Source organism: Polyodon spathula, chromosome 1 (assembly GCF_017654505.1).
Source record: "Polyodon spathula isolate WHYD16114869_AA chromosome 1, ASM1765450v1, whole genome shotgun sequence".
Taxonomy (NCBI): Eukaryota; Metazoa; Chordata; class Actinopteri; order Acipenseriformes; family Polyodontidae; genus Polyodon; species Polyodon spathula.
The window spans coordinates 14885693-14909728 of NC_054534.1; the positions used below are offsets into that span (position 1 = coordinate 14885693).

At 37.7% G+C, this 24036-nt stretch overlaps 1 protein-coding gene across 4 annotated transcripts in view; it reads left to right on the forward strand.

Annotated features, from left to right (window-relative positions):
- Positions 1-24036, forward strand: part of LOC121314551 (FSD1-like protein) — a 33212-nt gene that overhangs the window by 5292 nt on the left and 3884 nt on the right. For 2 of the 4 annotated variants that reach the window (XR_005950116.1, XM_041247950.1), the window contains exons 2-12: positions 2350-2445; positions 2681-2812; positions 5210-5311; positions 7932-7954; positions 10288-10409; positions 15913-16119; positions 16501-16599; positions 16826-16955; positions 19800-19832; positions 21845-21945; positions 22656-22907. Coding sequence is in view for 1 of the 4 variants with exons in the window: in XM_041247950.1 (XP_041103884.1) it covers positions 2350-2445; positions 2681-2812; positions 5210-5311; positions 7932-7954; positions 10288-10409; positions 15913-16119; positions 16501-16599; positions 16826-16955; positions 19800-19832; positions 21845-21945; positions 22656-22907 (1297 nt within the window). In the remaining 3 variants the exon portion in view is untranslated. The remainder of the gene's footprint in view (positions 1-2349; positions 2446-2680; positions 2813-5209; positions 5312-7931; positions 7955-10287; positions 10410-15912; positions 16120-16500; positions 16600-16825; positions 16956-19799; positions 19833-21844; positions 21946-22655; positions 22908-24036) is intronic. The other 2 variants (XR_005950117.1, XR_005950118.1) reach the window with 2 other exon arrangements.

The window sequence follows — 24036 nt, forward strand, 5'->3', positions numbered from 1 at the left end:
TGACAGTGAATGACAGACAGACAGAGTCCGAGGATACACCGGGTGATGGTGAAAAAACAACCATGGAGTTGAGCAAACCCTGTTAACATGCTTCGTTACCATGACGTGTGTTATGAAATTAAATGTTGGCATTGAAAACATGCTCTTGTCGTTTTGTAGCTAACAGTGCACCGTCATCACATTTGGGTGATATCGCTGCTTTTTGCAGACTCTGGGTTGGTGTGTAGACAGACAGTATGCTGTGTTTTCAAGTGGTTACGTACTCTGTGTGAGTGAGTGTTTGTGATTATTGCATTAAGGGCAAATAGTGGTGTGTGTGTTGTTGTTTAGCAGATGTAGGGCCCTATGAAATCTGTGTTACTATTTTGCATTTTTCCTGATTTCCATTTTAAAAATAACCAATTTTGGATTTCCCCATAAAATTAAACACACACTAAAAACCTGATACATAATAAAAAAAAATGCCTAATATGTGGAAAAGTTACACAAGGAGGCAAAGGGGCTTCGTGAACGGGTGGGTGACGGGTGGCATGGTTTGTGCCCAGGGCCCTGGATTTAATAAATCCGCCCCTGGCCGATATGTTGGAAAACCATGTGCCTGTAGTTTTAGCAATCGTGCTGGCTAAGTCTTAAATAAGTCAAACCTCTGGTGTGTGTGTGTGTGTGTGTGTGTGTGTGTGTAAATCTTCTGTCATACGACACAAAAGTTTCACCAACATGAGAACACCGCCCACATCACAAACACTTCCAACCGAACGTTTTAATCAACGTCAAATACAACAACAAACAAATTGTCTACATCCCGGGATAACGGGACACAAAATATACGTAGCAGGCCTTACAGTTAACTTGCAACCTATGGGATTGAACACGCAGTGTTGTTATTTGACTCATATAGATTACGTTTTTTTTACGGATTTTACACCGAGTATTTTCTGAGATGGGAACATAAAGCAGACTTTTGTCTCACACTGACACCACACACCGTTCATATGTCACGAAATCACACCCAGGACCGACCGTAAATTATTGAGCGGTTTTGGTACACGGGACATCAAAATCGTTAACGAATTCAGAAGTCAGTTGAGGGTGTGTGTGTGTGTGTGTGTGTGTGTGTGTGTGTGTGTAACAGGGGACTAACGTGAATGTGTGTTCGACAGGAGACAGAGACTGGAAGGTTGGGATTGACACGCAGTTTATTTACATATAGATTAACATACAGGAACCCCACATAATGCATCTCAGTCTGACAGAATGTCACCTTCTATCACAGTATTAAAATGTCTTCTGCAGTTGACTCTCAGCCAAAGAAATAATTGCTCACTAAAATGACTCGCTCATAAAATGACTCTCCCTTTTTTTCCTCTCAAAACACAGTAACTATCTAAAACCCCAAAGTATACAGTAGCTTTAGTGTTTGTCAGTGGCTGTCAGATTCTCTGAAGCTCCCACTTTCAGTAGTAGTGCTTTTTAACAGCACTCAAGGCAAAAGTGACATGCTTACTTGTTTCTTACTAGGTAGGGTGCATTCCTTTGAACAGGCCTGCTTTTAAAGTCATGCGCTAGTTGTAAACTAATTTGTTGACTTTTGTCTCTGGGTGTGAAGATAAACTGTTAAGTTAGCTTGTGAGCGTATTCAAATAGAAAAGAACTGCTTCATAGGAGGACTTTAGCCCATGGATTAAGGTTAAAGGGCAGTATATAGCTACTGCACCAGAAAGACTAGACATACATAATGAAAGTAGTAAAAACTTCAAAGGCCTACTCCTTTGAAGTTTCCTGGATTTTAATTACCCTAATACTTAAATTTGGCGCTGCTGCGTTTATTTTAAATTGATCAAAATCACTGCAGCGCTTAGAGGGCGGCCTTTATTAATAATACTAGGATTTTCAAATGCTGCAATATTTAATTACATGATTTATGACATTTTAGAAGTATCACGGTTGCTTATTTTCTGTAATATGGTAGCCCACCTGTTATACATTGAAGGACAGGGTTAACTGAGTGGAATAATGTACAGTAATCAATATGAAAACTAAGATTACCTGAGCTTAATGCACTACACTGATATAGTAAGATTGGGACCTTTTTGGGGCAATAAGACACTATGCAGTGACAGAAGCAAAAAATACTTTAGTCCTATGAGCTCATTGGAATCAGATGGCAACCCAGTTTGGAGGCAGTATTGGGGCTGTGACTTAATGTGGATCCAAACAGCTTTAAAATAAGAGGTGTAATGGAAAGGCGTATTTACAAGATGGAACTGGAAAGTTAAGTCAACCTTTATTACCTGTTGCAATACCATTGTTATGTAACATGACCTCTAATTCTAATCTGCTGTTTTATAGGAGGCCCTACATCGGATAATTGCAACGCTCTCCAGCAAAAATGAGGAACTCCATAGTTTCATTGATACACTGAGCCACTTGCTAAGAGGCGTGCAGGTAATACGTCCTTTCTTATTTTACAGTGGTACCAGCTAGATTATAACATGCACTGTTCAATACAACACATATGAGCACGTTCTTAGAATTTCTTTGGTACTGTACTGACAAGTCAAAACCAGATTAGCTGAATTTATGTTCAGAAGGTCACTTTTGGAATAATACCAAACTCTTTAATTATTATAATTTCAAAAATTAAAACTTGGTTAAGCACTAATACTACTATTTTCCACAGGAAAATTCTTCGAAAGTTATATTGGACCTAGACGAGGAATTTGATAGTCTTTACTCTGTCCTAGACGAGATGAAAGCGAGCATGACAAACAAAATAAAACTGGAGCAGGCCCGAAAAACTCAGGAACTCCAGGTAACATTTTACTGACATAGATCAATGAACATGTGGTGATTTTGAAGTTGTTTAGCTAACTCATGTACTGATTTATGCTAATATATTAAACACTTCAAACCCTTTCTGCACTTATTGTTGAGAAAAGTTGCTGCAAATCTCGACAAAGGTCAAGACAAAGCCCAGACACACCTGCTGTGGAGTTATTGTCAACTGAAACCTTGTATTGTCTATAATGGCATGGTAACCTGGCAGGAGTTTTGTGGGAGAAAAGTGTCTTGTGATTGAAAACATTCAAAGCATCATTCAGGTAATCTGCCACAGTGTGAGATATTTCAAACGGGTAACTTAGTAAATTAAATACATGTATAGTCTGGCCTAACAGTTCTGAGATTTAAAGATTTTATTAAACCGACAGGCAGCACTGGCCAACCATGAAGTCAGTTAGACAGTAACAGTATTTTAATAGTTTTGCCTGACAAGCACCGGTATCTAACCAAAACAGCACTGTTTATAAACAGACTGGACACACTCCAGGCAGATGTATTTCAGGCATCCCCACCATGCAACCTCTGCCCTGGAAGGAGAGTGTAATTTTGTCTCCATGCTCACTGAGTCATCAGAGATCAGTCACTGACAATTATGCCTGACTGGGTGATGGCTTAGTGATGGGGGGCTGGTTGCTAGGAGTAGAGCCGAGTGCCAGACTCATTCGGTTTGAACCAGATTGTATTGCTGGATGTGTAAAAAGACCAGTCCCCACCAAGAACCTAGTCCAACCAACAGCTTCAGTCAATGAACAGCATGTATTAGTAGTGCAGAAATAACACAATAGGTCCAACATATCATTTTCTTAACACTGAAATGTAATTTGTTACATTTTTTGTTTAAAATAAATAAAACTGTTGTAAATGTATTAGTAACATAAATATCTTGAATATAAATCTTTGTTGCATCTTGAGTCTTATTACAGTGAATATGTCTTTGTTTTAATTGGTTTAGACAAGCTGTCCATCAGGGGTGTGCTGATACTCATAATTACCTTTAAGAGGTCACTGTCGGCAGTTATTAAATACATGAGAATGTGGTAAGAAAAATTGCTTATAAAATATAAATCGGTTTTAGTTAATTTGATCATTACTGGTTCAATATTAAATAACACCATCAGATTGTTATTATTTGTTACTCAAGAATTGGGTGACTGAGGGACCACATTGTTTTGTGTTTTCTTGTATTTTAATTAATACTAAAAAAGAACTGAGCCAGCACACCATGTCTCTGCACAGAGACATGGCAAGCTTCCAGAAAATAGGCTGTTGGAGTTATGATGAGGGGTTCCTTCCTGGATGGCCGGAGATACTTGAGCCAGTAGTGCTCACTGTGCTACTGTGCCACTGTGCCCAGTTCTGCATGCTTGCTAGTTTGTGTGAAGTGCATTTCTTGTTACAGTCAGAATTTGATAGAAAATGGCTTCTTGTGCAGATCCAATGCTTAAATAATAGACATAAAATTATAAATATGATAGTTTTCTAGTGCGGACTGTACAATTTTTTAGGCCATCTCATTTTCTTATTGCTTAGTAGAGAGCATCCAATCACCTACTTCTGTGCCAAGCAGTGATCAAGCACCAGTTTGCATGCCCTGCATGCTGTGGAGTTATATTAGCATAGTCCTGCTTTCTAGCCTTTTCTTTCCTCTTTAATGGAGTCGCTCACAATCTTTATGGTGGTTGTATGTGATGGAATGCAAGTAAAGCCCCATTCACCTATATAACCTCAAAATATCACTTCCATTTATGAAATTTATAAAAATAAAAAATAAATGCCTTTAGTGGATGTAAGAAATACTGCATCAAACACATGGTATTTCTTAAATCCTCTAGATGCAGTGTTTCATGGTTACAGTCTGTTGTACGAAAGAGCTACACAAGTGAAATTGGTTTCTCATAGTAGCAAAAAGCCATGGTGTTGGCATACAAGTTGTTGGAAAAGGGTGCCTTTTTCATCTGTGCCCCTGTCTTCCCCACATTGCTTAATGACTGGTGCTTCAAACCCTACTCGCACTGGATGTCTGGCGAGCAACTTCTATTCCCTCGATGAGTCGCACCAAATGCTTCAGCAGTGACCTCCTCATCCATTGCCGTTTCCAAATGAGAGACACACACTGTTGGTTGCTGACCAGTCGGTTCCAAATTGACTGGGTCGAGGGAGTTTGCACTGCAGCCAGTGGGACTGTTCTCCCCGATATCAGTATAATTTTTTGGTTGATCACCACGTGTCTCTTGCCAAACCGTAATAGAAAAGGAAAACAATCCCAAAAAGACTGTGAATCATGACTATACTCTTAAGCCCCAGGGAACATAACATTGCAACAACTGAAAAGGAGTAGCCAAGCTAATGTCCTTGTATCTTTGTCTAGAACCAACACACCCAGAGCATTGGGGCCTTGGAAAGCTCAGAAGAGTTACTGGAGTTTGCCAACAATGCACTGGACATCAAAGACCCTGAGGGATTCACAAAGGTAGAGACAGGCTGTGTATTAATATGGGAGCAACAGAGTCTGCTGCCGGTTTCTGAGGGCAGGGATCATTTTCTGTGGCAAAGCTCGTCACATTTGAGTTATACAATACCGCTAGTGTGATTTTGCTGTTCGAATTTAATCTAGCATTTAAGTGGGGTCTGAAGCAGACCTGCAGTCAATTACAATTGTAATTGTGTAATTTATAATTCATTGCCATTACAATGTAAATGTACCTTATTGATCAATTACAGTTCAATTACACATTTATTTGTCATACTTCTTTTTTCAGAGTGTGAGTAATACAGGCACCAGAGCGCAGTTTTGTTTCCTGGCTGTGCAAAGCTGCTGTTTTTCACTAGAGATTCCAAGGGAGAATGGTATTGTCTGGATCTCCTGCGGGTTTGGGAGGCAAAATCTGCAGGGACTGAGTAACTTCAGTTCTCCTGAGCTGTTGTGGGAAGTTGCTGCTGTGCAGTTTTAAACTAGACATTTTCTAATACTTGGGAGCAAAAAAAAAGAAAAGAAAAGAACAGGGGTAAATAAATACAAATGAAAGTTTAATGGTCAGCTTTATTTTTTATTTGACTGGGGTAAACTGTTTTTATCCTTTCACAACAGTCTAACTCCACTTCCTGTGCTACAGGTAATAAGACACACCTTGGCCTTGCACGTCTGCATTGAAGCACAGTGGAAACTAACTTTTAATTAGATGTATAATATTTAAACTGAATACATTTTATTACAGACTGAAATGCCATAAAAAGTACTTTATAATGTCTGTTGTTGTTTGGAATCCTGTATTGTCGTATAACAGGAAGTGAAGGAGAAAGGAAAACCTTTGCTTCCATAAAATTACAGCAACCTTTTTTGAATTCTGTAACTACTGGATCCAATACTTTAACTCTGAGTTAATCCCACTGTCCCCCTTAAATATCACAAAAAAGGGCCTGCTATAGAGCAGGTATAAATGTTTTAAGGGAGCAGTATTTGTATCTGCTACTGTTCTAGATCATTAAGGTATTGCACAGTATAAAGTATCAACTGTAAACCTCAAAAGTAAGAGAACTACGTCCTTGTGTTACCTGCTGTGTAGAATTCCTTTTTTCTTTTTCCCCCAAAATTGTGCAAATTGTATTTTAAAGTGAAGTCCTTGATTAATCTGTCCCAGAGGGCCCAATTTTGAATCAAGTTCAAAGGCAAATAGTAAATAAATAAAACCACTGTAACGGTATACCACTAGCAAGAAACAACTTTGTTCTTGGAAGGAGCAGTTCAGTTATTATTCTAAGTAGTTGCTTGTTAGATTCATACAATTATAAAGTAACTGTATTCCTTTATTAAAAATGATTTTGCTTTTGTACTTTCTTCAGAGTGGGACCCATTCTCTTGAAAGTTTAACAGTTGCTCAGCTAATCACTTTTTATCATATGGTTATTTTAACCTCAAAACCTTGAAGATAATTTGTTGTACTAAATGTGTTCATCCCCTCCAGACCAAAGGGTGTGATCTCACTCTTTCTTTTAGATGGTCTTGCTATGCTGCTTGCTTCATCTTGTATGCTAACATTGCAAATATGTAGTATAAGGTTATCTGAAAAGCTACCGTAATTGCTGCGGTAGGTGCAATAAATCAGGTATGCATGTGTTCTAACAAGTAAAAAAATAAGCTTCACTTTAGGCTTAAATGTAGTCAATATACATTGAAGCTCATCATATATATATTATGTAATGTATCTGCAGTACTGTATATTTTATTACGCTGAGATAATTACACATACATTTATTTTTGAGGAAATGCAGCTGTTGTGTAGAATACAAGGGGATTAATTGTTTTCTCAAGTATGTTCAAGAACCTAGTCTATAAAGACTTTTTTTTAAATAAAGGGCCAACCTATCTTACTTCTGGTTAAATACAGATTTTTTTACAAAAAGCAAAACACAATATATAGAATCTAGTGGTCAAATTCTATAAAACGTATGTGCTAATGTCCTTCATATACTTGTGTGTCCACTGCACAGTATTCATAATGACCTGCTCTCCTTTAAAAATCATACCGTAGGAAATCTGTGAATGTCAAGTGAAAAAGCAGGTGAATGACTTACCTTGTTCCCTACTGCAGTGCGAAAATGTTAGATTTAACCTGGCTCTTAGCCACATAAACCTTGAACTGATTTGGTTTTGCCCTTGTATACATTTTAATTTAAATTCGACTCCAATCAAAGTGAAAAGTTTGACCCCATTTCTGACCCCAATAGGGTTGAAAACTGTGCACTTGCTTCTTCTTGTGGCTCTTCCTTCCTCTAGGAAGGAATCTAGAATCTCGAAAATGTAATCTTTATTACATTGGATAAGAGGTCAATATCGGACTACAGGCAGGCCCATGTCTTACTGATACTCAGACTTCTGTGTACTACGTTAGACAACCCGCCAAAACATTTTGGGCTTGTCATTTGTTTGATACTGATGAGCAACATTTCCATGGGACATTAATAATGTGATTTCAACAGACCCAGCAATGTTGATCCAGTATTTGACCCAATCTGCATGATTCCCTCCATTCTGACTTGCATGGCTCCACTAACCAACCTTCTCTTCTCTTTCCTTCACCTGTTCCACAAAGGCTGCTATACAGATCAAGGAGAGGTATGGTATTCTTCACTTTTTTTCCAGGGGTTTGCCTGTTATTTTGCTTTGAAAATGATTGTATTCCTTTACCAACGCACCTTATTTTCAGTTCATTCAGGATGGCAAAGAATGTACATTTCAGTGGAATATTGCTTCTTCAGTGTGATTATAAAGTCACCTAGGGGCTAAACAGCAAAATGAATTAGTCAAAGAGCACAGAAATTATGTATATATAGCTTGTTAAACATACAAACCAGGTGTAACGGGCAGTGTTGTATCTTGTGTGATACACTGCCAGTATGGATTCTGACCCCTGTTGAAAAGCTCTAGAAGCACTAAAGCAGATAGGCTTGGACCTTTGCTTAGTGATGAAGATGCTTGCTTGCGCTGTGCGTGGGCACTGATTCACGGCCAGCTGCCACCCTGTTACATTGGTGCCATGGATCGGATCTCATTGGCTGCAGTCGGTTGCAGGGGTTAAAGGAGGAAGAGTGTAACAGGCGGTGTTATGTGATGCACTTTCGTTATGGATTCTGGACCTTGTTTGGTGAGATGTGTTGAAAAGCTCTACAATATGTGCAGTAATTTACTGAACCCAAAATGTTATGTACAGATGTGTTTTAAACCCCCCCCCACAACTGTTTATTTACAAAAAAAAAAATCTTAATTCAGTTTCAGTTTGGGTTACACAATATGTTTTATTAAATGTATAGCATTAGCATTGACACCGACAGCCATTCTAAAATGCATATTCCAACCCACGTAGATGCAACTGTAGTTGTTTTTTTTCAGTGTCCCTAGGCTATGCGACTTATTCACTATTGCTGTTTAGTCTCCAAGTGACTTTATCACTAGCTTTTACTACTACGCGGGTCTAAATTAAGACCCAAATAGGTGAAGCGACTTAGTCAAACAGAAAGTGAATGGGCCAGTCTAGTTGAAACCAGAATTCCTTGGCTTTTAGTCTACAGCCATGCCAAGCTCTGGCTTGCATGTTTTTGAGATAATGTTCTTTGGTAACTTTGTGTACCTTTTAGTTCAAGCCCTTTTTTGGTTTGTTTGTTTGTTTTTAGTTTGTGGTGTGTTTTTTGACATTTTTCTGTTTTTACCAGTTTTATTTATATTTACCTTTTGTATTTTCTTCAAAATGCAGCCTTTTAAATTTGTTTTAAAAAACAATGTCAGTTCCCGAGTGGCGCAGCCATTAAAATTCTGTGCATGGAATGCAGGATGTGCCCTATAGCCTGGGCGTTGCCGGTTCGAGTCCAGGCTATTCCACAGCCGACCATGGATGGGAGCTCCCAGTGGGTGGTGCACAATTCGCAGAGCGTTACCGGAGGGTAGGGGTGGGGGTTTAGGTTGGCCAGGGTGTCCTCGGCTTACCACGCACCAACGACCCCTGTAGTCTGGCCGAGCACCTGTGGGCTTGCCTGTAAGCTGTCAGAGAGCTGCGTTGTCCTCCAACGCTGTAGCTCTTGGCTGGCTGCGTGGTGAGTCCGCAGTGTGAAAAGAAAACAGTTGTGCTGACGGCACATGAGTCGGAGGATGGCGTGTGTGTTAGTCTTCGCCCACCCGAGTCAGCGCAGGGGTGGTAGCGGTGAGCTGAACTTAAAATAAATAAATAAAAATAAATAAATAATTGGACATATGAAAAAAATAATAAACGTAAACGACTAAAATTTTAAAAAGAAGAAAAAAAACACTTTCAAGTTCATTAGATCAATGTGGGTAAATGTCTTCTTTCATAGGTCATGATGTACATGGGCGACACTCTTTCTACCTGTATTTCCCATGCATTATGCACTGTAAGCTACATTTACATAATTCAAATGATAATAATGAGGGGACAAGTGATACACTGGGCTAATGCTCTACCGTTTCACCTCCTGAAGGACAGAAGGGAAATGAGTTTGGTGTTTTCAATTTAAACCTCAACAGACCACATCATGAAACTACCACACAACTCAACAACATATGAGGCATATTTTATAGGCAGTCTCAAAGAGATGCAAGTGTTTACATCTGTAGATTTGGTGATTGGACTGCAGCCGTGCCCATTAGATAGGTCTCTCTTGTACAGACTTGAGGCGTGTTTGCGGGGGAATGTGGAAATTGTCCACCCCACTGCTTGTGCTGCTACTGCTTTGTGGATAAATACTTCAGTTACTAATGCCGCTAACCCACCAAATGTCGTGTGCACAGCCATAAAATAAGTACGTGCATAATTAATACATTTTGAAATAACATTTGGCTGACTGGTGACCTTTTTAAATAAGCAAAAATAAACATCAGCTTAAGGAAAGCCTGCCAGAAGCGCGCTCTGTATGCTAAAGATACACTTTTGGTTGCAGGGTGACAATGGCTCCAGCGTTTCGCTTGACGATGAAGCCGAAGGCCACTGACTGTATGACTCATCTGATGGTCGATTTCTCTCGGGAAAGGCAAATGATTCAGTCCCTCAAGTTCCTGCCAGGTAAGAGGAACCTCTTTTATAATTGCATATGCTAATACCAGACAAAGGTAAAAGACTTCAAAGAAAATGTATGAAAAGGCTTGGAGTCTCTGAATCCCTTTGTATGAATATTTACCTGCACTTTGCTTTTAAGCAAAGTTACCTTTTTGTTTCAGCAACATTCTTGTATCAAGTATGGTATCATAACTATTGCCGTGCTTAGAACTACAACATGTCATGTGTATGTATTTACAAGCCAAAAAGCAGACTTCAGCATTAAAAAAAAAACTAATCGGAACTAAAGCTTAACGTTTTTTTCAGGGTGCCTTACTTTGTATTTGTTTCTGGATTCACTGCGGCAACACCCTTTTCTTTGAGCCAGACAAAGCACAAGCCTACTGTTTCTTTATATTTTCAAGATTTGTGTCTGTTGTTTGTTCTTTTCAGCAGCATACGTTCATTGCCAGTTTTTTTTTTTCCCCCTCCTTCTTAGGCAGCGCATTTTGGCTTTTGTGTTGCAAAAGGAAAACATGTCAATTTTTATTCCGCTTTTTTTTTCTGTTTTAATGTTCTTTTTAAATGTTTTTTTATTTTAATCCCGGTTACAGGTGTAATCATGCAGAAAGCATTTTATGTTGGTTTATTTAGCACTATTACAGCAAATGTCACAGTGCATAATGTTCCAACAATAAATTTGCACATTGTGAGCCAGAAGAAGCCCTTAGGCACATTGTATTCAGGAGCTCTGCAGGAATAACCGCAATCCATTTGGCTTGTTCTTCCGGAAATTCTAAGTGACATATTTTTTAAAGACCAATTCCTGCTAATAGATGGGGATTTCTACAGGACATGTGTGTTTTTGTTAACAAATCCATCAGACTTGCATCTCGCGTGGTCCCTCATTTTGTGGTGTTACATACAACACAGTTATGCTTACCCACCTCATGTCCCCACAGTTTGCCGTGAAGATCTTTTCAAGGAACATTTTACTGATTTAAAATTTAAAAATATGGGCATGAGAACAAAACAAGGGCGAAATTAAATATTAGAACAATGAAGATGATAAATAGGGCCCTACCAAATTTACGGTCCATTTTCATAGATTTCATGTTCATAACATTTTAAATCTTAAATTTCAAGGTTTCAGCAAAGTAAATCTTAAATTTCACAGTGGTGTAACAAAGTATAACCATGTAATTAAAAATCGTAAAATATAAACATTTAAAGCCCTGAAGTTAACAAAAACATGTGACTGACAAAGTAAAAACGCTGAAAGAAAATGAAACTGAAGTCCAGAGGATCGCTCTAAGATTGTTGCGTTTCTGTTATTGTTATTTTAAAAAACGGTTCTGGTTTTAAGCATCATTTATATGCATCAGTATCTCAAAAACTATTCTGAAATGCTGAGCATTAACAAGTTACACTCTTTACTTAAGCCAGGGATTGAATGTGAGCATGGAGCATCGTGCAGCAGTTTTTTTTTTTTTTTTTTTTTACTTCATTCCCTGTCTCTACGGTTTAAATATCTGTCCATATTTAGACACAGCTTTCTCTGCATCCGTAGAGTTGGAATTGACAGACAGTGCTCGGCTAGCCTTAGTCCAGGCAAAGAGGGTCTGTAGCTGGGAAATATATTCAGAGGCTAAAAAATATAAATGTGAAGTAATGCTGCAGTAATGCTTTTGGCACTTTTTGATTTATTTTGGACACTCATTTTAAAATCCTAGGTCTAATTTGACTTGCCTAACGGTGCTACCAGTTGAGATCTGTAGGTCATACTAAACCCACCCTGGGTGTTCATATCTACCAGTCAGTGAGTAGAGCCCAGTTATTGGGTGCTGTCAAGTGTCAATCAATAAATCCTGTCTAGTTCACGATGAGCTTTAGTTATTTATTTATTTTTTAAATTAAATCAAGCTGCTAATCGCATCAAGAACCTGTAACGGTACATATACATGTAACTTCACTGGATTTTAGTGCAGTGTAAAAATACACAAAACAGACCAGATTCGCATGGTGCAGACTAAAGTATTGACACCCTACGCTTATTCAGGGTAACAAGTTAGTCAAGCATAAAATAAACTTCAACCACAAAAAGCAAAATACACAATTTCTAGTAATTTTTAACAAATAATCATTATCAAACTTATTTATTTTAAAGTCTTCATTCATGACAAAAGTATTGGAACCCCTGCTTTAGTATTTTGTGTGGCCTCCTTTTATTTTGATTATAGCTTTCAGATGTTTATGATAATTCTTAACCAATATGTTACATCTTGTTGCTGAAATCTGGGCCCATTCGATCTTGCATATTTTCTTCAGCTCAGAGAGATTGGATTCCAAAATGCTTGGCTACAGCTTTCATCAGATCAGTCCAAACCATTTCTATTGGATTGAGATCTGGTGATTGCTAAGGCCATTCCAGAACTTATATCTTCATTTTCTTCAAGAACGCCAGAGTTGACTTACCCATATGCTTTGGGTCATTGTTGTTTTGGAAGATAATCAATCAGTCAATCAATCAATCTTTATTTTACAGTCAGCAGTGGCCTGGGGTGACATGTCTAATGGACTGATTAAATTCTGCCTGCACTTCTAGATTTAGAAAGGAGCTGTGCAGATTCAGTAAATGGACTGTAGTGCTGAACAGTCATCTGAAGTCACTCAGTTTAACGGGGTCTGCACAGACTATTATTGGTAAAGGGAGGGAGGGCATGAGTGGCTGGGTCATTAGAGGAGTGGATTTTAGCATCAGCCATCTGTTCAAGACATGCCAATCACTTGTACATTATACCTCTCTAATGCTGTACATCAGCAGAGATGTGTTAAGTCATTGTTGTCAACACCCTTCACTGAGTATTTTTAAGGTAATTGTTGGTATTGAATGTTGAAGTCCAGTTTTGCTAGTAGTTTAATAATAATAATAATAATAATAATAATAATAATAATGGTTACTAATGTATACCCAAGTGCATAATGATGCTGTAATTCTATCAAGGGTTTCTGGTGACATATAAATCATGAGTGCTTACTCTCTGAAAAGACCCTTTTACTCAACTAATGCACTCGAAGAAAGGTGTTCTAGTTTTCTTAATGAAAGGAAATTTAAGTATTTTTTTGGTAAATGTTTGAAGAAACGTATTTCCACCTGGATAAGGCTTGTTTTAAATACTGTATATTAACATTGTTTTGTAGTGTCCAATTTGAACAATTCTTGCTTAGTTAGAATCAAATTAGGGTAGGCTGAATCTTCTCCAACAAACCAGTGAAGTGCAATTTCATGTATTTCATTTTTACATATTCTAGTTTTTAAATGGTCATCCTTGCAAATGTTGAGTATCCTGTGAGTGGTGCTTAAATGTTCTTTTCAATCTGGTGTTGTCCCTTGACTCTGCTGGCACCTCATCAGAGAACACATTAAGTAATTTGACTGTGTGTGTGTGTGTGTGTGTGTGTGTGTGTGTGTGTGTATGTATATATATATGTATGTGTGTATGTATGTATGTATATATATATATATATATATATATATATATATATATATATATATATATATATATATCTATCATTTGTCCAAATACATAACTTTCACAGCCACGTTGTTTTCATTCATAACTTTAGGCCTTCATTTTAAGTCAGTTAGAGTGCTTGGTACATTTCATCCAACCAAAAAAAAAATTGGTTTTGTCTCTTGTCCAAAGCAGTAGTAGTAGACCTGTGTAGGACCACAACGTGTTCCAATTTAGCAGTGTCCTTTGTTGGTCTGTAATTTCTAATTAATGCAGCTGTTTTGAGACCCATGTGGAAAGCTTAAATGTTAGTGTGGTCCATCTTATGTCCCTGAAGGCTAGTGTTTGCTTCAGCTGTGATGCTCCCAGGCGTCGCTGTTTGTTTCTCAGAGACTTGCAGGCCACATGCTAATTATGAGAGGTGGTACATTGTCATGGTAATTGAGACATCTGCCACTGGATCTGACATTTTTATGGGTCAGGATACTGCCCAGCAGTTTGAATTTTTTATACTTTAAAGTGCAACAAAACAAGGTTTATCTTAATATTTACAATACCTAGTATATCTTGTGTCAGGCAGCAAAACCTGACATTCTCATTCCTGAGGGTGAAAAGGTGATGGAGTTTTATAGGGGCAGGAATATACATTTAGATGCTGTTTATCTATGCAGTGCTATCTTTTTGTCATAATGAAATCGCTAATCCATTTATATTTTCGCCATTTAAACATTTGTTATTTTTGAATATCTGTTTCCAGCATTTCCAAGCCGGAAGGGTTTTAGCTAGGCTACTGTTAGTTGTGTTTTATCAGGTATTAGAAAACGATTGAGTGTGAACAGCCAAACAGCTTCCAGATCTAGCTGGCTTCTATTTTGCATAGATGCCCGCTGGAAAGTTGAAGTGCTTAACTGTGAATTCATTTTTAATCAATCCGCACATAAAGACATTCTAATCTACAACTCATCTGATAACATAAAAAGCTATTTAAACATACTTTCTGACGCTGGTCTAAAGACAAGTGAAATCATAGGTCTGTGACAGGACACCATAATAAAGGCTCAGTTCGCAGCTACTGGACAGCAAATCAACAGGGAAGACATGATTGGTCCACAATTCTGTCATCAGCTGGATCCAAACAACACCCTCCCTCAAAACCAGCCAGTCAAACTGCCAACCCTGTTTCAGTTCTTTCTGTATTCTTCTTCTTCTTCTTCTTGTGCTGTAAGCATAGCCTACGTGCCTGTGTTCTGATATGTACATGCCTGTCTTTTAGTGGATTTAACATTATTATTATTATTATTATTATTATGAAACAATGGTAGATCTAAATCCATTTTTAAATACAAATTTGCATTTCTGCTTGTTCATGTTCCAACATTGCATAGGCTACCTTATCCTTGTTAACCAGTGCATATAAAAAGGCTGTAATAATACTTTTGCTTTATACTTGAGGGTGTACGATGCAATGTAATTTTGTCAAAACAAAACTGTTACTTAGTTCCCACTAACACACAACGTGTTAGCGGCTTCTAAATGACCGCGTGAAACGTGATGCTAGTGATCTAATGTAAACGCTGGTCTCCAGTACGCACAGGGTCTGCTGGCAAATATTGTAAATAAACGCCAGAGACGTTTAAGTGAAGTTTTACAATAAGCTATGCAAAATGCAAGAGAAAATCTAATAATTTTATGAATTTATTAGCATAATAAATAGCTGTATTATTATTATTATTAGTATTATTAATAATAATAATAATAGTAGTAATAATAATAATAATATAAAGAGATTGGTTTTAAATTTTTTTATAAGTGAAGGGAGTTAATCAATTGCCTGGGAGTCATTTTTTTGTACCCTGCAATGTGTTCTCAGGACTGAAAATGCTGAGTCACCTAATGATCTTCACCAAGTCCTTTGGCTAAGCTGCAAAGACTTATGGACGGTCACAGGGTGAAGGAAATTGAATTGAATTTGATAATGATTGCTTAAATGAACCTGTATCAAATTTATTTTTTAGTTCCAAGCGCTCCAGAAGTAGAAGTTTCAGACTGTCTGGTTGCTGACAACTCGGTAACAGTAGTGTGGAGAATGCCAGAGGACTCTAAGATTGAATACTACGTACTGGAATACAGGAAGACCAACTATGATGGGCTTCCCAGGATAAAAGATGAGCGCTGCTGGGAGGTTGTTGATAACATCAAGGCCACTGAATATTCGTTGACAGGTAATATGAGCTTTGCTGTGTAGATCCTCCTGTGTATCCTTATTGACCAGTAAACATACACCCATTCCAGAGTGTTCCACGACACACACCGTTTACATCACAAGCAGTCATCATAGCTGGCTGTAGATGTGCTTTGTTTTGGTTGAAATGTGTGTTTCTTACTGTAGTGAGCTGCTGTTTTAGTTAGAGAGAAGGCTAGCACATTCAAAATAATTTAAACATTAAAAATCAAGCACCATGACTTCCACGAATCAAAACTATTAAATCTGAAAACACTTCCTCAATTAAATGTACTGAGCCAATCAAGGTAAATAGTCTATATAATGTTTGCATCCTTTTCAATGATATAGTCTTCAGTGAAATGTACAATTGGTCTTTCAGGTTTAAAGTTTGACTCCAAATACATGAACTTCAGAGTGAGAGCTTGTAACAAAGCAGCTGCAGGGGATTACTCCAATCCAATTACACTCGAAACTAGAGGTGGGTGAAGTCTTCTTAAAATGTATATTATAAAACCAAACAAGCCCTGTGCTCTTTTGGAAATTGAATATGGGAATGTCCTCAGGAGTCGTTACCCTTGTCCACGGTATCAGGTTGTTATTAAAGGGCCGCTGATGTATTTAACTGACAAAAAAAAAAACAATCATTAAAACTAATTATGTTGGTGAGTAACAGTGCTATGTCTTTTTGTCCTGACCTTGAACAGCCTTTAACTTTAGTTTTGATTCGACGTCGTCACACCAGAACCTGAAAGTAGAAGATGGCTGTGTGGAGTGGGATTCTGCAGGGGGCAAAGGGCAAGATAGCAAAACCAAGGGCAAGGAGAGCAAGGGCAGGTGAGGATTATTGTTTTTAAAGTGGTACCTTGAATCTAGTGGTTGGGTTATAAAAACACAATGCACAGCACAGAAACTTGCTGGCAATCACTTAACCAGTTTACATTTTGATATTGCTAGGCTGCAACAAAGATGCCACCCCAAAAAGCCAGGAGGCAGTTGCATAAAACACTGCAAGTGTTAAGTTTAAGTATAAAGATCAGTTTTCCTTTATCTAGGTGTGGCAGGGTTAAAGCCGTGCCAGTGCAGGTGAGTGTGTTTGTGTGGGGAATATTGGTTTCGCTGGGAGAGGGTTACATTTCTCCCTGTGAAAACATGTGGGAGTGTGGCTAGAACCAACAAGTAATTAAATGATTAATTAGGCCACGTGTGTATAAAATAAGTGTGCACAAGTGGTATTAGAGAGTTTTTGGATTAATACTGGTGATAGAGGTGGAGGTTTGTGTTGTATGTTACCGTGCTGTGCTGTTCCATTCTGTATTCATAAAACCTTTTGTTTTGGCCCTTGTGCTGTTTATTTTGTTAATGTGTTTTGTTTAACCCTTGGCGGTCCATTTATTCAACGCTTGTCAGACGCGTAGGGTCCAATTTATTTTCACATGCGCTGTTTATTTTACATGCACTGTTTATTTTACATGCGCTGATTTAAAGTGTGTTTTTTTTCAGAGTAAAACAGGTTTAAAAGGCATTGAATCGCAAAAGGACACTCAATACTATATCTCCAGTCAAGCCCCACCCCTTGTTCGCTGTATTTTTCATATACCTCTATAGACGTGCATACTGATAAATCCTCTCCAGATCACTTGTTTTATCAAACTCCTCAATAATGCGATTCAAGTCATTATTTTATTAATATAACATCTCAAAAAGCTCTGCAAATGTCTGTGATGTTCTTTGAGCGCTGGATACAGTTTATGTCCATGTTATCTATGTGGTGCATGGGTCTATCAGATACACCCTTTTTTTTTTTGCAGCTTCATTCGGCTCCTGTCGGCCATTGAAAGGTTTTCTCTGCTTTTTCCAGAGAAAAAACTACTAGAGACCTGTGCTTTACATCTTTTTGATGTCGGACAGTGTCCAACATAGGACTGCAAAGGGTTAAGGGTTATGTCTGTGTTATTTTTGTTTAATTGATTATTAAAGAGCACATTGGCACATTTTAAACTTGCAGTTTTCTGTATCTAAGGCTCTGTCCCTGCCATTAGCCTGAGCTAGGAGGCTGCCGGGCCACACTAGTATATTGACTTAAATGTGTTAAGATGCTTTCTGAATACATCCATAAACTGAAAAAAATACTTAAGGGGAACACTAAGGTGGAATTAGCGCGAGGTGTTTTAGTCAACTAGCTACTGGTCTTCAAAAGGAGACCAAGAATCAGATGGGTACAAAGCTGAAACTGCTATCTCTTTTTCATAAAGTGCCAATTAACAGGCAGTGTTGAGACACCCTTACTGCCAAATAGTCTTGGACGAAAACATTTTTAAATACCTGCTATAACACTGTCAGTCTGTATGTCTTCCATGGGCAGCCAGGACAGCACTGATATAATTGAAATAGGCATCACAAATTAAACTTGTGCATGTAGATTTTAAGGTTAAAATAAAATATAAAGTCTGTCAACAACTTTACTTGAAGTTCAGTTATGGGTTATCCTGTCTGAACCTGACCTGTACATTTGAAGCTGTCTCTCAAAGAAAAGTTTTGTCTAATTTGGTCTAATTAAGTGCATTGTTCGTGGAACATGAGGCATCGTCCTTTATTCACATGGAGTTATCTACCTCTTCTTTACAGGAGGTAAAGTGGCTAGTCACTTGTATTGGGAGAAAAAGTGGAAGTTGCCAGGATCACTTTGTTTGTGCATCAAATGTTTCTTTCTGTATTGATATGCATTACTCTTTTGTTTCATTTAAGTTGTGGACATCTAACCATTTCTTTTGTACTGCTTTCATCACTAAATTGCAAAAAGGAGTCTGACAGTTAGATTCAGGGGCGCTCCACAATAAAGTAGACATGGTAGTCCAGTGCAGGGGTCAGTACCATGTTGAGTGAAAAAAAAAAAAAAAACACAGACAAACAAAACAGAAGTTCTATACAAATTGGTGCATATGTGTTTTGAACGTATTCACTGCCATGGACACTAACTTACCACAGAAATGCGTCTCTGTGTACCGATAAGTTGCCTACCCCTGGTCCAGTCACTCACATTTTTGTTTTTGTATAGACCGACAAGAACACATCCTAAAAAAAAAAAAAAAAAAAAAAAAAAGTTGTTCTGTTTCCTTTTAATCTATTAATTGTGTGATAGCAAATAGCCTGAATTTACAGTTTTTAAGCTTGGCTCACTAACTATTCTGATAGGATTCTACCGATTAGCCAGGCCAGTAACGAATGTTATTTTGAGAAAACTCAAAACAAAAATCTCTTCTACAAGTCTGAGTCAGGCTGTGAAATGCACTTTTAATTTTATACTAAAATTGAACTTTAAGATAGTTTCAGCTACAGGGATACAGTAATGTCATAGGTGGTTATAAAAGACATCCACATCATCATATCCTACTGTGCTCCGTCTTTCGGGTGAGATGTTATTGTAAGTGGCTCTGCAGCTGATGCATAGTTCACACACCCTAGTCTCGTATCTTGTAAAGCGCTTTGTGATGGTGGTACACTATGAAAGGTGCTATGTAAAAATAAAGATTATTATTATTATTGTTGTTGTTGTTATTATTTACAAGGCATCAGCGGCAGTGCATATGACTTTTTGGGCAATGTAATGAAGTGCTAGACCATTAAAATGCTTGTTAATCCATTGCTTATTTTTTTGTTTTGTATTGTGTTCACTGACAGCGGCCATATTACCATTCTGAAGAACACTTCAAGGTGATCCTGTGACTCAAGCTGTAGGATTTAGCTTAGCTGACCACATTTGCAAGTTGCTGTGAACTGTAGCTTGTAACAATAGCAACAAACTTTAACACACTTTAAAACTCAGTTTTACCCAGCCTGTGATACGTGCAGAGTTTTATTTCCAGGGTAGCAGCATTTGGTGTAGCTGCTTTAAGTGAAAGCTTAGTAAAATAATTGTTTCCTGACACATTCTGAAAACCTGTTTCAGAGAAACATGAGTACATTTTTAAAATACATAAATTGAGACTTCTGTGAATTAATGTCTTTAAAAATACAAAAAGCTTAAAATGGCTGGTTAAAAAGGTTTGATCTACAGTGAAAAAATGGTATACGATGTGGTCATTTATAGATGGCATGTAGTATACTAAAGAAGACATGTTGGAAAGCACTTGGAGAATTCGGATTTGTTTGGCTAAAATTCCATGTCTACTCAAATCCATATGCTAAATGTATAGTTGTTTAAACCTTTTATTATTATATAGTGTGTGTGTGGCAAAATACAGCAGCAACATCTATAAATGGCCATATGTATTACAAATAACTTAGCTTCCCTCCTATTAATTTAGTTTTCCTCCTTTCCTTTTTCTTTCTTACAAAAGAAATGGCAACAAAAAAGTCAATAAATTAACAGCAAAGTTTGGGGTAAAGTTGCTGTTATTAACTTTTAATTGCATATTTCTTTTTTCATGCTTGCATAAAATGTTTTTGTTGGTGGTGAGTAAAAATGTTTTATTTAGTTGTTTATTTGTTGTCAGTATACTCTGCTTGGAATGCCTTGAATATGTGTTACAACACAGCATGACTCAAACATAGCAGAATTAATGTGACAGTATATGGTACATAGCGTAATCAGCGTTAATTGGCAACATTATAAGCAACTGCTAACACCACTGTTAAAATGAAGTGCAGTATAATACAACATTTTCTTGTGAATTTGCACTTTTCATATACATACTGTCTTGGTGCTCTTTACAGACTGCTGACTCCTTGACAGATAAATTGGGTCTTTAGCTTAAAAGCGCCTGCATGTCAAATCTGTCACGTCATTGACCGGCACAGCTTGTAACTTAGGCCTGCAGGGAATCTGCTGGCTACAGGCCTCAGTAAGCAACCAGGTGCATAAGGGGTGATTTTAAATCATACAAGTAACCAATACCAATCGGTCCTACTTATAAAAAACACAGTTACCTAGAATTAGTAGTGCAAACTTTGTAGTAAATCTGTCTCAGTGTTTCATTTGACTTCCGGTGTTTACTAGAACCATAGGTACGTAACTAGAGGAACATCTGTTTTATACAAACTGATTAGAATATTCCTCAATTTTAAAGGTAGGGACGTGTACATGTACAGCCTATAATCGGATATCTGTTGCTGACTGTTTCATGTTAAGGTGATAGTTACAAGACTAAATTATGAAGGCATGCACTTTTGCAGTTGCTTTCTCTGCCTTTATGACATATAAGTATATGGTTAATAGGTAACTGAGTTGAATACATGAGTGCTGACTGTTCCATTCCATTCCATTCCATGCAGTACCATTTACCACCCAGCTGTTCCTTGCCAATGTGAGGCATGCAACAAATGGGTCCTGGAAAGAGAGTTCACCACACCCACAACATCAGTACAGCTGACATTCCGGAACTACTTCATCCATACAGAATTGGATCACAATAATTCTACATTGATCCACCTTTTGCATCCTGTTGCATTCTTTATAATAGAGGCCTGTCCATGTGTTTATATATGTATAGCAATACCAAACCTGGAAATGTATCAAACCCAAATCTAGTTACAACAATTAAAAGCATAAAACCTCAAGCTAATACCAATATCAAGTATCCGTTACACAATGCATTGGATACTTTTGACTCAAGGACTGCAGTTTAACGCTAGCTGTTGCCCTGTTCATACTATGTCACCCTTCAGTTTTTAATTAATATATTTGTCCAGCAGTTCATGCTGAACTTTTCTTCTGATGTTTCTAGAAGTGGCACTCCATCTCCCAAACGGACGTCCGTCTCCTCAAGGCCACCGTCAGTGAGAGGAAGCAGAGACCGTTTTACAGGGGAGTCGTACACAGTGCTGGGTAGGCATTGGAAAACATTTAAAAGGAAGTCTGTTTCAACAGACCTGTGAGGTGCCAGGGACACATGAAGCCACACTCGCATGTGTTGGATGTGATCATGACTAAACTGCAATGATGGAGAAAATGTATTAAATGTATCATGCCACTAAAATTTAGTAATTAAGAGTTGCCACATGTTTTTCTTCACAACATTTCAGTCCATATGCTGTTCAATTGCAGCATCCATTCTCATAAGGATGTTGTAAACAGCAGATCGGAGCATATCTACTGTAAAGGCCTGGTGGAAGTTTTGATTCCTGGCAGTACACTTTTAAAGCTAGAACAACATTGCTCTTGTTGACATAATAAATTGCTTATTTGCTGTTCCAAGGTCAGTGTGTTGTGTGTTGTAGACACAAATAAACTGTTGGCACTCTAAAGGAATTTGAGGTGCATAGCTTCTCCTGCTGGGCACAAAGGAGGTTATGACAATGTGGCTAGTGTACCTACAGTACAATATTCCACATCTCTTGAGACTACAAGTAAGGTTTCATCATCCATGATTTGTCACTTTAACCACCGTGTTTTTTGAGGTCATGTAAAACACATATCCTTTGTGCTTGTTACAAGTGATACAGCTTATGAAAGCCAAGAAATGAAAGAGCGATGAAGAATGAATTTCCTTTGTCTGTATTGAGCGAACTGAAGCCATATTGCCTTTGAGTTTTCAGGTGACACATGCATTGACAATGGGCAGCATTACTGGGAAGTGAAGGCCCAAAAGGACTGCAAATCTTACAGCCTGGGTGTGGCCTTCAGAAACCTGGGGAAATTTGACCAGCTGGGCAAGACGAGCACAAGCTGGTGCATCCATGTCAATAACTGGCTGCAGGCCACCTTCGCAGCCAAGCACAACAACAAAGCCAAGACCCTGGATATGCCAGTCCCTGACAGGATAGGTGTCTACTGTGATTTTGATGGAGGTAGTGCTCTTCTGCTTTAAGTAAATTCATGCTTGGTTGGACAAGGACAAAATCTAGGGATTTTTATTTATTTATTTATTTAAATCTGCTTTTTTTTATAACCATTCTTCCAATTTAATTGATTTGTTGCAGGACATTATTCCACATACTGTGACTGTATGCCAATGTGATTTATTTTATTCAATAAGATGAGCTATTAAGGTTATGTGACTTGGGGGAACCATTTTACAGTACAGAGACATTTGTTATGAGTTTCAATTTTGTGTGCTGTGGTTACCTGCATTTTCATTGCCAGGTACAACAACTTAGTTGACAAATAGGTGGACATAGATTACTTTACCATATAAACCTGGCTTGGTTTATATTGCAAAGTCAATAATACAATCAAGGGGCTTCTGATGACATAATGTGAAGCCATAAAAAGATATATATATAAAAAAAAAAACCCTGAGATCAGATTAGACACATAATGCATATTACCAGCCAGATGATAGGATTTAAAGTATATTTGATGGTTGTTTTTTTTTTTTTTAACCTTATACATTAACAGGCTTACTCCAAAGTTACTTTGAATTGTTAAACAGCACAACAATATTTCTCAACACCATTCCTAATTACCTCGTGCCATGCAAACTTTTGAAACAAAAATTGTTTAAAACCAGCAGCATTAGTCTGTTTTATCGTCTGGATTCAAAAATTCACATTTTGCAATTTTACCATATTTAGATTCTCGCAAAGTTAATATTAAATGTATTGTAGTGCTTGTTAAACTTGTGTACCTTCAAGTGCTGCCTTAAAGAACAGTGTAAATGTTTTTTTGTTTTTTTCTGACTAGGGATTGAGGGGGAGTTTTTTTGTGTTTTGTATGATAACACAATTTTTGTTCCTGGTAGTAAGTGTTATTTCCTAATTGCTTATGCCTCAAAAGTATAGAAAATGGCTATTATTCCCCACAAACTTTGCTTTTGTGACCAGGACAGTGATATTTTGAAATATCACTATTTCCAATGAGAAAAAGGGTGCTTTTGTGTCTTTTCGTTCACATAAAGTCAGAAAAAAACATACGAATCCAAATTAACATGTATTTATACTAAAGTAATACAAAAATGACTACAAAAGATTTAGAAGT